Source organism: Zootoca vivipara, chromosome 14 (assembly GCF_963506605.1).
Source record: "Zootoca vivipara chromosome 14, rZooViv1.1, whole genome shotgun sequence".
Lineage (NCBI taxonomy): Eukaryota > Metazoa > Chordata > Lepidosauria > Squamata > Lacertidae > Zootoca > Zootoca vivipara.
Window position 1 is genome coordinate 53,498,443 of NC_083289.1, and position 13,918 is coordinate 53,512,360.

The 13,918-nt window shown below is 49.9% G+C and overlaps 1 protein-coding gene across 1 annotated transcript; it reads left to right on the forward strand.

Moving 5' to 3' along the window:
* Window positions 1-2,469: 2,469 nt before the first annotated feature.
* Window positions 2,470-13,335, forward strand: INTS15 (integrator complex subunit 15). The gene is made up of 7 exons (XM_035132200.2): window positions 2,470-2,575; window positions 3,946-4,144; window positions 4,971-5,192; window positions 5,988-6,153; window positions 7,012-7,536; window positions 9,132-9,171; window positions 10,018-13,335. The coding sequence occupies exons 2-7, from the start codon at window positions 3,953-3,955 to the stop codon at window positions 10,214-10,216; spliced, it is 1,344 nt and encodes a 447-aa protein (XP_034988091.2). The 5' UTR covers window positions 2,470-2,575; window positions 3,946-3,952; the 3' UTR covers window positions 10,217-13,335.
* Window positions 13,336-13,918: the final 583 nt, after the last annotated feature.

The window sequence follows — 13,918 nt, forward strand, 5'->3', positions numbered from 1 at the left end:
TCAATGTTTAACAGGTATCTGAAGAAGTGTGCATGCACACGAAAGCTCATACCAAAATAAAAACTTAGTTGGTCTTTAAGGTGCTACTGAAGGAATTTTTTTATTTTACTTCGACCCAGACCAACACGGCTACCTACCTGTAACCAATGTTTAATAGATTACTGTGTTTTATTTTTCTGTTGGAAGCCGCCCAGAGTGGCTGGGAAAACCCAGCCAGATGGGCAGGGTATAAATAAAATATTATTATTATTATTATTATTAGGGGCCAGACAGAAGATAAAGCTCTCTGAGCCTGCTCACCCAAAGTTCATTTTGCACGACACTGAACGGGTGAAGCAAAGACTGCAAATGAGTGCTGCCTTTCTGGAGAAGATAAAACAGCTGCTGAAACAGAAGGGAGGTGAACAGGAGGGCTTAAAATGAAATAAAATAATTAAACAAACGAATGAGAGATGTGGTGAAGAGAACCCTGGCCCTACATAAAAGCAACTTATAGGTTCTACTCTGGGATGGGGAATGGACTTCCTTTGCTTAACACACACACACCCCTCATCCACCCTGCAGTGTAGCTCATATTTCAATCCCAGCACTGGCTAGGTAGCCTGGAGCTAGTTGTTTATACCTTACAGGGCTGTTGTGATTGTCAAAAATGAGGACAACCCCCCCCCCACACCTCTATGAACCTGGCTTGAAACTCCTAAGAGCCTGCTGGATCAGACCAATGGGCCATCTATTCAGCATCCTGGTTGGCTGCAGTGGCCAGCAGGGTAATAGCTAGGGGGTGGTAAGGTGGGCCCCCGCCAGGGGTGCAAGTGAGGGGGGGCACAAAATCAGCTGTAAAATATGTCCATAAATATGTCTCTAAATAAAAATATCGATGATTGCCTCATAAGAAAAGGTTTTTAATAGATGGTGAATTGAAGGGGGGTTGGAGGAGAGGCAGACAGAAGAGCTAATTTGTCCATGGCTAGAGGGCACAATCTGGACAGTTCTGCCAGGGGCACAAGATCACCTAGGGGTAGCTACAGCTCTGGTGGCCAGCCAGACGCCACAATGGGAAGCCCAAAAGCAGAATCTGAGCACAAGAACAATTCTTCCCTCCTGTGGTTTCCAGCAACTGGTATTCAGAAACCTTCCTCCGGCTGACCATGGAGGCACAGCGAAGCCATGTTGCATGAATTTGTCCAATCCTCTTTTAAAGCCTTCCAAGTTAGTGGCCATCCCTGCCTCCTGTGGGAGGGAGTTCCACAGTTTAACCGTTTGCAGGAAATGGTAGGAAAAACTGTTGTTGTTGATTAGTCGTTTAGTCGTGTCCGACTCTTTGTGACCCCATGGACCAGAGCACGCCAGGCACTCCTGTCTTCCACTGCCTCCCGCAGTTTGGTCAGACTCATGTTCGTAGCTTCGAGAACACTGTCCAACCATCTCGTCCTCTGTCGTCCCCTTCTCCTTGTGCCCTCCATCTTTCCCAACATCAGGGTCTTTTCCAGGGAGTCTTCTCTTCTCATGAGGTGGCCAAAGTATTGGAGCCTCAGCTTCAGGATCTGTCCTCCCAGGGCTGATTTCCTTAAGAATGGATAGGTTTGATCTTCCTGCAGTCCATGGGACTCTCAAGAGTCTCCTCCAGCACCATAATTCAAAAGCATCAATTCTTCGGTGATCAGCCTTCTTGATGGTCCAGCTCACTTCCATACATCACTACTGGGAAAACCAGAGCTTTAACTATACGGACTGTACGTAATTTCAAAAGCTGTGCATCGGTAGCTATAAAGGTTTTGATACTGGGGGCTGCGCCTGCGCCAAAGAACACCGGGACAGCCTGGCTACAGTATTGCTGGATAAGCCCAGCATCCCGTTCCTCGCAGTGCCAAAGGGAAGCAAATGGGACCCGGGCATATATTGCCCCTTCTCCTGGAGGAAGAATGTACAAGTAGCCACGTGGACAGCTTCGGCCTCCGTTAGCAGGGAAACAGCAATTCGGGAGCCCCTTTTAAAGCCATCGACGTCGGTGCCCGCCATCTCCACGTTTTCCGGCAGCGAATCCCACAGCTTCACGATGTGCTGCTGCAAGACTTAGTCCCCTGCCCTTCCTAGATGCGCGACCATTCAACTTCACGCATCTTAAGGCATTCCGACGAGACGAGGATGGGGGACGCGGGCTGGGAAATTCCCCAGCCACTCACAGGTGCCTGCTGCAGCAGCTGTTCCTGAAGGGGCGTGGCTCCGACCCCAGAACGCGGCGCGGCGCTCGGATTGGGCAGCTTCTGAGCCGCCCCGGCGAATGGCAACTGCCGCCCCGCCCCGAGCCACCGGATGGGGGCGTGACCGAAGTGACCTGCCACGCCCCCACCTGCACAGCCCCGGGCAGCCAGTAGGCAGCGCTGCGCTCGGATTGGTCAGTTTCTGAGGCGAGCCTGCCAATGGCCGCTGCTGCCGCGTTACGCCGTCCATCTTGGCCCTCGCGGGCCGCCGTCCCTATCCTGCCTCCGCGGCAGCAGCGCCAACAGCGGCCCGAACATGGCGGCCTGAGGCACCCTCGGAGGAGCTGCTCCTGGGGCGGGAGGCGGGCGAAGAGGTGAGGCCGCTGCCGCCCGGGACGGCGCGACCATTCACGTCGCCCTAGTCGTTGGGGGTGGCGCGTCAGGGCGGGCCCTTTGCACGTGTGAACCGGACACCCGTGTTGGGCGGGGTCGAGTCAGGACAGAAAGTCCCGCGTTCCGGTTCTCGAGCATCTCCGGTCAGGACTGTCAGGAGGAAAACTAGTCGGGCCGTGTAGGCCAGACTCCCCAGATTAGCGCCCTGCTGGTGGGAATTGTGGTCCAGCAATGTCTGGAAGGCACCCTGTGGGAGAAGATAGAAGGTGGGGGGGGGGGCAGGGGGTAAATAAGGGCGCCGACTGAGCTGCATTTATTGCACTTTTCTGGATGTGCTTAATGGATCTTTCATTCTACGTATATGGCTTTAATTTTATTAATGCTTAATTATTATTATTTTATTCCCCAACCTCTATGTTTTAACTGTTCCTATTTTATCTGCAAGCTGCCTTGAATCCCTGTCAGGGGGAAATGCATAAATATAATGATAATCAATAAGGTCCCCTCATTCCTGTAGTCCTCTGCCCTGGTGGATTCTTTGGGTCCCCTGCATTGTTAACTGAGAAGGGTACTTTTGAACATGACTACAAACAATGAACTGGTTTTGTTGAATTCTAATATTGGCCTGTTGTGTTGTTTCCACTTTTCCTTTCTCCTGCTCCCTAATTAAAGTCAGTGGAGGCCTGGCCCATTAGGGAGGGGGGCACCAACTTAATTGGCACCCTCAAAAAGCAGTACCAGACTCTGAGCCTTCATTAAAAATATAAAACAAGTCTCTAGCCCAGGGGTCAGCAAACATTTTCAACACGGGGCCGGTCCACTGTCCCTCAGACCTTGTGGGGGGCCGGACTATATTTGGGGGGTGGGACTGGGCCGCATCCGGCCTCTGGGCCTTAGTTTGGGAATCCCTGCTCTAGCCCTTCTAGAAAGAAAGTTATGAAGCATAATGTGCACTTTTTAAAACCAGGTTACATTAAATGACCAGCCTGGCTGTTCCTGTCAGTGATTTTAGCCAATGAGTGAAGTCAGAGCTGTGATTGATAAGTGAGTTGTTTGGACACTACATACAGTAGTAGGAATCGCTGGGATTCCAATATGGCCGTATTTATAAAGGAGTTGTTGTTGGAGCAATTGCACCAATGAAAGGCCCCAGACTCCGAGCATTCATTTCAAAAAAGGAAGTCTCTAGCTCTTTTAGAAAGAAAGCTGCGAAGCATAATGTGTGGACCTCCTGTGTATCTGAAGAAGTGTGCATGCACACGAAAGCTTATACCAAGAACAAACTTGGTTGGTCTCTAAGGTGCTATTGGACAATTTTATATATATATTTCGTGTGGACCTGCTGTTGCAGGAAAACCATGAGCGACATCCGCCACTCGCTGCTCCGCCGGGATGCCCTGAGCGCCGCCAAGGAAGTGCTCTACCACTTGGACATCTACTTCAGCAGCCAGCTACAGAACGTGCCGCTCCCCATTGTGGACAAAGGCCCCATCGAGCTTCTGGAGGAGTTCATCTTCCAGGTTCCCAAGGAGCGCAACTCCCCACCTAAAGTAGGTCGTTGGACATCAAGCCCCCTCAAGGGTCACGTAGCCAACATTGCTCCTCTCCACCTGGGGCCTCATAATTGCCTTTAGGAGCCACCCTTGAGGATATCTCTCCGCCATCTCACGTGGGGCTGGTGTCTGATTAGAATAGTGGTGGGGAGCATCCAGGCCTGCAAACTCTGCTAGAGGTCAAGCGGGGTCACAAAGGTGAAATCAGGTGATTAATAGGTGTGCAACCTGCTCATCTGTCAAAGTACCTTGTTGGGGAAGACGGAGCTCAACATCTGTCCTGCTGGCTGTATCCTATTTTTATTTACCTTATTTATTTATAAAAATAATAATTGTATAGTGCCATATCATAAAAGGATAGCCAGTGCCATTGCTGAGGAGGGCCTCACTGAGATAGAGGGGGCACCAACTCTTACTCCTCAAGGTTTCTTGTTTGTCAGTCAGACTAGGTAGGTCATTGATCTGACGGAGTAGTTCCAAGGTTATTCTGTGAAAATCAGATAGGGGAGATTTCAAGCTGTGGCCCTCCAGGTATTTTGGATGACATCTCCCACAATCCCTGGCCATCCAGAGAGATCCTGGCATTACCGGCCAGCTATCTTAACATTTGTCCCAGGAAAACTGGTGGGTAGTGTTTTTAAATATGAAATAGCCAAATAAATGTCTTTGGTCAAGATACACATATGAAAAGAGTCCTCTTGTTTTCTTTGATGCTATAATGCCAGCCTGGGTGATGACTGGGATGTGGTTGGAAAGGACCCTCCTGCGGGGGGTGGGGGCGCTTTGGCTCTGGCTCACAGACTTTTCTTTCCCTTTCTTTCAGAGGCTGAACTCACTGCAGGAGCTTCAGTTACTGGAGATCATGTGCAATTATTTCCAGGAGCAAAGCAAGGACTCTGTCCGGCAGATCCTTTTCTCCTCCCTTTTCAGCCCGCAAGGGAACAAGACGGATGACAGCAGAATGGCCTTGCTGGGGAAACTCGTCTCGATGGCGGTAGCTGTGTGCAGAGTGCCTGTCCTAGAGTGTGCAGCTTCGTGGCTGCAGGTGAGAGTTTACCCCAGATGCATGTGACATTGCCTTCCCTCCTAGAGGAGCTTCCAGGCAGCCTCTCATCCAGGCAGTGACCAGATCTAGACCTGCTTCATTTCAGCAAGGGGACTACTGTGCCACCTGCCCGGGGGGGGGGGGGGACAGCATCGGATTGGGCAAGGCTGAATTGGACCCTACCCTGCTGGCATATATGCAGAAACATGAGATAGAATGACCTCTTTGTCCAGGTCACATCTTTGCACAGCATTCCTCATACTGCTCTTGCAAAGCTTCTAATTCAGAATGGGGCCTTGGGCTGGGGTGCACCTTTCAGAAAGGCACCAAATCTAGGAGCGTGGGGTCTTCCAGTATTTCGCTACAGCTCCCATCACCCATGAAAAGAGCCCTGCTTGAGCACAAGGCCCATCTAGCCCAGCATCCTGTTCTCACAGTGGCCAGTTAGGTGCCTACAGGGAGCCTGCAAGTTGGACTTGAGGGCAGCAGCAGCAGCTCTTCCCCACTTGTGATTCCTAGCATCTGCCATTGATGGCCTTATATTCCGTGAGTTTGTCTGATCCTCTTTGAAGGACCAGTGCTCTTATTCCGTGATTGTTGGGCTCACTCAGGAGCCTTTAGGGGCTGCAGATCCTTGAACTCTTCATCTTCAAGGCTATTAACAAGCTTGGGGCGCAGCCAGCATCACTCGCACTGATGCCTTCATACGTTTTGCTGGAGCCAAGCTGTGTGTGGCTTCGTCGACGCTGCTCCCCACAGTTTCTCTTGGTGGCTAATCGTGCGTCTCTTTTGCAGCGGACGCCAGCAGTCTATTGCATGCGGCTGGCCCAAGCCTTGGTTGATGACTACTGCAGTCTAGTGCCAGGCTCCGTCCAGACCCTCAAGCAGATCTTCAGTGCCAGTCCTCGCTTCTGCTGCCAGTTCATTACATCGGTCACCATGCTGTACGACATGTCGTCAGGTAAGTTCCTCCAAATGAAGCGCCGGAAGCTGCCCAATGCCATTGGAAAAGGCACAAGACATGATACATGAAGATCGGTGCATGTGCAACTTTACTCCAGGGCAGGGCCAGAGTCAGAGACTACGATGTGTATGATTGACTCTCCAGGTATTTTCAGTGCTGCTTTGCTTGGTATGTGATAGCTCTGGTTTTAAAGCTCTCTGTCATTTAGATTTTATCTCCTCAAGTTTTGTTTTTGGCAGTGCAGTTGCTGTGTTCTAAATGTTGTGAGCTGCCTTGACCCTTTTGTCGAAAGGTGGGATACGAATGTTTCAAATAATCTACTATATATTTTGGAAGGGAGGCAGTGGAAGACAGGAGTGCCTGGCGTGCTCTGGTCCATGGGGTCACGAAGAGTCGGACACGACTAAATGACTAAACAACAACAAACAACAATATTTTGGAAAGCTGTTTGTTTGCAGTGCATTTGGATGTTTCTTTAGATATCGGAACCAAATTTTACATGTGATCAAGGTGCAGGTTTTTGTGTCTGGATACAATGAGACATCATTTTGAATCCAGATGGCTGACTGAACCTTTGAAAACTACACTGATCTTTTGGGTTCCTTTGAATTCCCAGCCTATGCTGGGAGGCTGCTGGTTCTAAAATAAATGTGAAAACACTTGAGCAACTCTCTTGGGAAGAGACAGAGCCTGGAATGCCCTTGATCTACAGCATGCCCCTTTCCTAGCAGCCTGCAGCCCACACTCGGGTGTGGGAGGCTCCGGTTCCAGTGCCAAGCATTGGCGAGCCCCAGCTGCAATTTCCAGTCCCGCCATTTCTATGGTCGCCAAAGCTGGCTTCCCCTTCTTTTCCAGATGACCTCATCCCGCCTCCAGACCTGCTGGAAATGGTTGTGTCTTGGATCTTCGAGGACCCCCGCTTGATCCTCATCACCTTCCTAAACACGCCAATCGCGGCCAGCCTGCCCATTGGGTTCTTGGAGCTCACACCGCTCAGTGGCCTGATCCGCTGGTGCGTGAAAGCTCCACTGGCTTACAAACGGAGGAAGCCCCCCGTCTCCAACGGCCACCCGGGAGGGAAACTTGCCAAGGACCCGACTACCATCTTGGACAAGGGCTGCCAGCCCTTGTACTCCAAGCTGCACCTCAGCGTCCTCCAGGTCCTGATAATGCTGCAGGGGCACCTGACGGAGAAGAACCTGTACGGGCGCCTGGGGCTGGTGCCCTTCGACCACGTGGTGGCTCTCGTGGAGGAAATGAGCAGGCTCTCTGATGAACTCAACCCCCTCAACGCCACCAAGGAGACCGAGCTGGCTCTCGACCGGCTGGCCCAGGCCTTGCAAGTGGCCATGGCGTCAGGAGCGCTGCTGTGCACGAGAGGTAGGTGCTGGGGGCAGCCACCAGTGAGCCCGCGCAAGCCGGCGGAAGACTATGCCGAGGCAAGGCGGGAGGTGCGGGGAAGTAGCAAGGAGGTGGGGAGGAGACTTTGGGCATTCAAGGAGCTGCACAGAGAGATAATAGAAGCCGTCTAGGCCGTGTCAGAGTGTTTGTCCATCTGGGCCAGAATTGCCTACTCCAGACTTCCTCAGTGTGGTTCCTCCCAGATATTGCTGGGCTGCAACTTCTTCCTCCGCCACCATCCCTTACCGTTGGCCAAGGTGTCCGGGAGTCTAAATATCCAGAGGGGAAGCGGCACATGGTGGGGAATCCTGCTCCACTTTTTAGGATCTTCCCCAATGCTGCCTGCTACTTGATCCTTTCAACTGCAGACGGCGGGGATTGACCCTGGCACTTGTGCAGCAGCTAAGCCCCTGCTCTCTGGCTGTTGCCCTCTCCTCCAGTGTAGCATGAATCCAGCCAAGGTGGAGAGGCTGTTGTCCAGAGGTCACGCCCTCTGCAGTCTGGGGGCCTGTGCAGATAAACTGCTGAGCTGGGCTGCCTCCCCCTTTTGCATCAGCCCTGGTTCTCTGTGTGTGACGGTGGGTCACATTCGGGGCACACTTGACCATCTCTCAGCTCCCTGCCCCGATCCCTCCCAAGTGCCCAGGGAGCAGAATGCCATCTGGCTGGGACTCTCACCTGCCAGAGGAAAGGAAGAATCATCCCCTTCCCTCACCCTTTGAAGGGGTTTCTAACAATTGCGCCCTGTGTGTGGTTTTGTTGGGTTTTATGTTGCTAGCTGCCCTGGACACCATTTGGGGAAGAAGGGCAGGTCACACGTTTTGATAGTAAAAAAATAACAATGGACCCTCCGGATACAAACGTAGTTCATTCCGGGGGTCCGTACGTACCCCGAAAAGTCCACATCTAGAGGCGCCACTTCTGCACACGCACGGAGGGCGAAGCCTGGAAGTACTGTATACACTTCCGGGTTTGCCACATTCGCAACCCGAAAGTTACGTTACCTGAAGGTAACATAACCCAAGGGTCCACTGTACGGTAAAAGTGGATCCCAGCCAGCAACGCACCTGCTTCCTCTTCTGCTGATTTATCAGGATTGGAACCAAACATCAGGGGGTCCTGCTCGCTGTTCGACAGCTGACCGGCGGCCTCTGTGACTCTCCCTAGTGCTCTTGCTCCCCAATTCTCCTAATCTCTCCCCCTCCTTGTTCAGGACAGGGATGTGAATTTCCAGGCATGCCTCTCCTGACAGTGGAATCAGACTCCCACGGAAGGACTCCTTTCTTGGAGGTTTTTAAACAGAGGTCGAAACTATCGGGGATTCTTTAGTTGTCATTCTGCTTTGCATAGGGTTGGAAGAGATGGTCTTTTGGGTCCCTCTCAACCCTATGATTCTGCCACAACAGTTCCACAACTCGCTTCTCCAGGGTTGCTGTGTTATTGAAGAGCAGCTCTCCCCATGGGTCTGGGATGGAGAAGCTGAGCGAGAGTTCAGAGCCCCCCCCCCCCAGGAGAGAGCTTTCCCCTTTGTCTTGCTGTTTCCACCTCCATTTTCTTCTGTTCTCTCCTTCCAGAGGATCTGAGGACGGTGTGCGCCAGACTGCCGCACAACAAGTAAGTCAGTGCTCTGTGTTTACAACGGAACTGAAACCGCTGTGCCCTCCCTAGAAGTATTGTCCAAGAGACACCCACAAAAGCAGAAAGGTGTAAATTGGCAAGCTGTGCTTCCACAGGAAAGTGAAAATGACAAAAGTGCGGGGGAGCCAACTCTTTCTCCCCCCCACCTTACTGTCTGTCTGTGACAAGGACAGCCAGGACTCAGCGCCACCCTGCTGGCAATCCATATACACCCCTGCTTTGCAAATGGCTTCCTTACTTCTAATGGTTCAAGGACACCACTGTGGGTGCTTGAATCCCATCTCTGTACATGAAAACAGGGCCATTTTTAGCTGCCAGGAGAGTCAAATGTTTTTCTCCCTCTCTCCTAAATTAGCACTGGAACTCATGGACATCCAGTGAAGCTGAACATTGGAAGTTTCAGGGCAGACAAAAGGAAAGTGCTCCTTCATCCAGCACGGATTTAAACTGCGGAACTCCCTCCCACAGGAGGCAGTGATGGCTGCCAACCTTGCTGGCTTTAAAAGAGGATTAGGCAAATTCCTAGAGAACAGGGCTATCGTTGGCTACTAGTCACAGTGACTTGGCTCTGCTTCCACAGTCCGAGGCAGTGATGCTTCTGAATACCAGTTGCTGGAAACCACAGGAGTGGAGAGGGCTCTTGTGCACAAATCCTGCTTACTGGGTTTCCCACCTGGTTGGCTACAGTGAGATCAGGATGCTGGACTAAAGGGGCCATGGGCCTGATCCAGTAGGCGCTGCTTCGTGTCGCTGTAGAATCCTGTTCCTCAGCAGGCCAGCTGCCTTCACCCACAATTGTCTCTCTCCTTCTTCTTCCTGCAGCCTGCTCCAGCTGGTGATCTCGGGTCCAGTCCAGCAGCCCACCCACAGTGCTTTGCCCCCTGGGTTTTACCCCCCCATCCACACACCTCCCCTGGGGTATCCCACCCATGCAGCCCACCCAGCAATTCCAGCTCTCCCAGCTCACCCCGTACAGACATTCATTCCAGGCATGGCATTTCCGTATCGGCCGATCCGCTAAAGAAACTGGACTTCTCCTCTCTTCAGGGAAAGAGTGTTTTCCACCCATTACAGAGAGAACCAACCTTTACTTTTTGCTGGGGCTGTGCAATTCCTCCTCCAGGAGAGACCTTGAAGGCCCTGGGCTTTAAGATGCACAGGGGGCTGGTAGTTGTTATTTTTAAAGAAATAATCTTGTATGAATGAGGAGGAGACGCTAATCTGACTGGAACGAATGGGATCTTTCTTTTTTGCTGTCAACCCAGTATGACGGTTTTACGCAGGAGGGTAAATGTCATGATCTGGTTTTCCACTCAGAACATCTGTTTGCAACTCCTCCTTATGCAAGAGAGTCTGGAGAGAGCAGCCCTGCTGTGTTTTGTAAGCTGTTTTCTTGGGGTCCTTTTTATGTGAATATGTATGATTTCAGTGCGAGTACACTTTTTTCAAAAAAATAATTGCAGACTTTTTTTGCTTCAAAATTAGCAGTCTGGCATTTTCTGTAAAAGCAACAACAAAAAAGCAACGCTTACTGGCCTTCGGTTTCTTTCTCTTACATTATTCAACATGTCTACAGCTGGTTAGGTGAAACTTGAACCTTCATTGCTCTGTTGCTCTGGTTGGTATCTTTCACAGGGTGAATTTGGGTGAAATACTTTTTTCAGAAATATTGGTGTCCATCTGACATATTTCACATGTTTTAAAGCAGAAACTAAATCACAGCTTAATTTAGTTAAGGGGATGACAGAGGACGAGATGGTTAGACGGTGTTCTCGAAGCTACGAACATGAGTCTGACCAAACTGTGGGAGGCAGTGGAAGACAGGAGTGCCTGGCGTGCTCTGGTCCATGGGGTCACGAAGAGTCGGACACGACTAAACGACTAAACAACAACAAATCACAGCTTAAAATTGTGTGGCATTTAATCTTAAATTAACTTTGCTGTTAAGGGGATGTTCAAATCAAGGCAGGTAGGACTGCATTTTTATTTAAAGCATTTTTATCCTGCTCTTCAGCAGAAAAAGACTCGCAGAGCAACTTACAAATGTCAGTGATAAGACAGTCCCTGACCTCAGGATAGCAATCTAAAACATGGCACAAAAGGAAAAGGTATTGGTTGGGCAGAGGAAAAAAGAAAACTCAGGCACTAATTCTTTGTTATAGATTTCTTGTAATGACAAGCTGGAATAGAAATACTGTACATTAAAGAGAGGAGCCCAAAGTTGCTGGTCTTTCAGCAGAGCTGATGAAGAGGCCCTGCAGCCCTGTTTCCCTCCCTCTCTGATAGCTGCTGATGGCGGGGCGGGTCTTGGTCTAGTCCACTATGAAATGGGGGTGGGGGGGGGAGTTGTCTCCTGGGGTTTACAGAAGACATTCCTGGGGCATACACAGTCCTGCTTCGGACACTAGGAACTACACACAAGTGCCAATATGTTAATGAGGGTGTATTTCAGGAGCTGAATGGTCTTTGCTCAAACAAGGTCTATTTATTTCTCTTTCAAGCCCTTCTAACTTTCAGAGGATGATGTAGAGAGGCCTGATGCTTTGACAATCTTCAAAATGTTGCCATTGGCCCGTTTGGTAATGGAGAGCTATAACGCCACATGTTCCACAGTGCCTTGTCCACAGACGTCAAGCCAAAAGGCTTGTAATATGGCTTGTAACTCTCTTAAATTAACAATGAAGGATCCTGGCGTTTGTGTCCGCCTCCATATTGCCTGCAGCAGAGGGCAGAAAGTCTCTTGTCAAGCCCTCTAATGAGAAATAATCTCTTGTCTTAATTTCAAGACACATGAATGATTCAGACTGGCCTTGGTAAGTCTTCCTTGCATTTTGAAAGGGAAGGAACTGATTGCTCTGAAATGCAAAATGTCTTCTCTAGTTACAGATATTTTCCAATATCTATCCCTTGTGCCATGTTGCTTCTGATTTTCAGCTTAAGGTCATCTTGCCACTATTCTCTTTGTTGAATTTGGTATTATTTATTTAGTATTTGATCCTATTGGAAGAAGTTGGACCTCTTGAGGCTCAGTCAGGCAAACAGCAGGCAGATCTGCCTTGATTTCTCCAGCTGAGACCCATCTCTGGCTACAAAAGCCAAGCTGGCTCTAGAAAGCTGAAAGTTTCCCCAAGCTGAAGCGCAGCTGTACCTTTGACAATCTTCTCTTCATTATTGTGGAAAGCACTGATGGACAGCTGGTAAATATGCATCAAGGAATGTGGGCTTTTAAGCAATAGATGAACTAGATTGGTGGCAGCCCTGAATCCTGCCATATTTTTGTATAGGTAAGCAGCATAATCCTGTGCAGAAGTAGGGCATTTCAGTAGACTTAGCCATGCTTAATTCTGCATGGGAAGGGGTTGTAAGAATTACAAATATAGGTGGGGGCATGTGTTTGTCTACTCTCAACCAAATACCTGCCCAGACCCAAGCGTGCCCTCCATGCTGGGCAACACTATTGACTTACATAGCTCTAGTCTAGAGAAACAGGCAAAGGCTGACTTTCCCAAAACCTTAAATTAGGTGCGCAGCTTTACTTAACATTTAGAGGTGTCCATTTATCCCCCTGCTATGGCTTTTCATAACATTCTCTTATAATAGAAAGTAGCTTTTCAAGAACCTGTCAGGACAAGTTTTTGCAGGTTCACTGTAAGGAGAGTTCTGCTGGATCTGCCTTGAAGCCCCTTTCAGCCCAGAATTCTGCTTCTGCCCCCCTGCAGGAGGTCAGTTGCCCTTCTCTGCAACTGGCTTTTCGGGTTACAGGTAGGTAGCCGTGTTGGTCTGAGTCGAAACAAAATAAAAAAATTCCTTCAGTAGCACCTTAAAGACCAACTCAGTTTTTATTTTGGTATGAGCTTTCGTGTGCATGCACACTTCATCAGATACCTTTTCGGCTTTTCGGGGGCACACTTCTTGTGGATGCGAGAGAGGGCCTCCTTGGTGGTGGCTGCTCCCAGACAACCCTGAAGCTCCTTCCTAGAGAAGTTAGACCGGCTCCCTCCTTGCTGTCCTGCCAGCAGCTGAAAACATTCCAACAGGATCTTGGGAAAGGACTTTTACTGAAAGGGCTGGTGCCATGCCATGCTGGATTGGGGGGGGGGCAATTATTTGTATGGCCTTAAATAGATTTGTTGTGTGTACTGTGTGTGTATTTTTATCTATAGTGTGAATTCAATCCATGAACTTTCATTGTCTTTTAAATTATTCCCCCCCCCGCCCCCTCCCATGTGTTTATCTGCTTCCATTTTAACTGTAACCCTCCCTGAGTCCCTTCAGGGGAAAAGGCGGGGTTCAAATAAATATATTATGATGGCAACGCTGCCTGCGGTATGGGAAGTCATCTATAGTCCCCCTGCCCCAAAGACCAACCTGACACCTTTTATGGAAAGCCCATAAAACAGGAGAGGATTCCTGCATTGCAGGGGGGGTGGACCAGATGACCCTCAGGGGGTCTCTCTGTGGTTCCAAGAGGGAAATCTGTGGTTCCCACCAGAGGTCAAAGAGAACAACAATTACCAGACCTTTAGAAGGCATCTTAAGGCAGCCCTGTTTAGGGAAGCTTTTCATGTTTGATGGATTTCTGTATTTTAATATTTTGTTGGAAGCCGCCCAGAGTGGCTGGGGGAACCTGGCCAGATGGGCGGGGTATAAATAATAATAATAATAATTATCCAGAATCCAGGGGTAGACTGCGCCTGACCAGGGAGGCTCCATCTGGCTAGTA

Bases quoted from the DNA above. Each gene is read 5' to 3' on its own strand.
- INTS15 (XM_035132200.2), top strand. From the start codon at position 3,953: ATGAGCGACATCCGCCACTCGCTGCTCCGCCGGGATGCCCTGAGCGCC. The intron at 5,193-5,987 runs GTGAGAGTTTAC...TCTCTTTTGCAG, and splicing joins GTGCAGCTTCGTGGCTGCAG to CGGACGCCAGCAGTCTATTG. The intron at 9,172-10,017 runs GTAAGTCAGTGC...TTCTTCCTGCAG, and splicing joins GCCAGACTGCCGCACAACAA to CCTGCTCCAGCTGGTGATCT.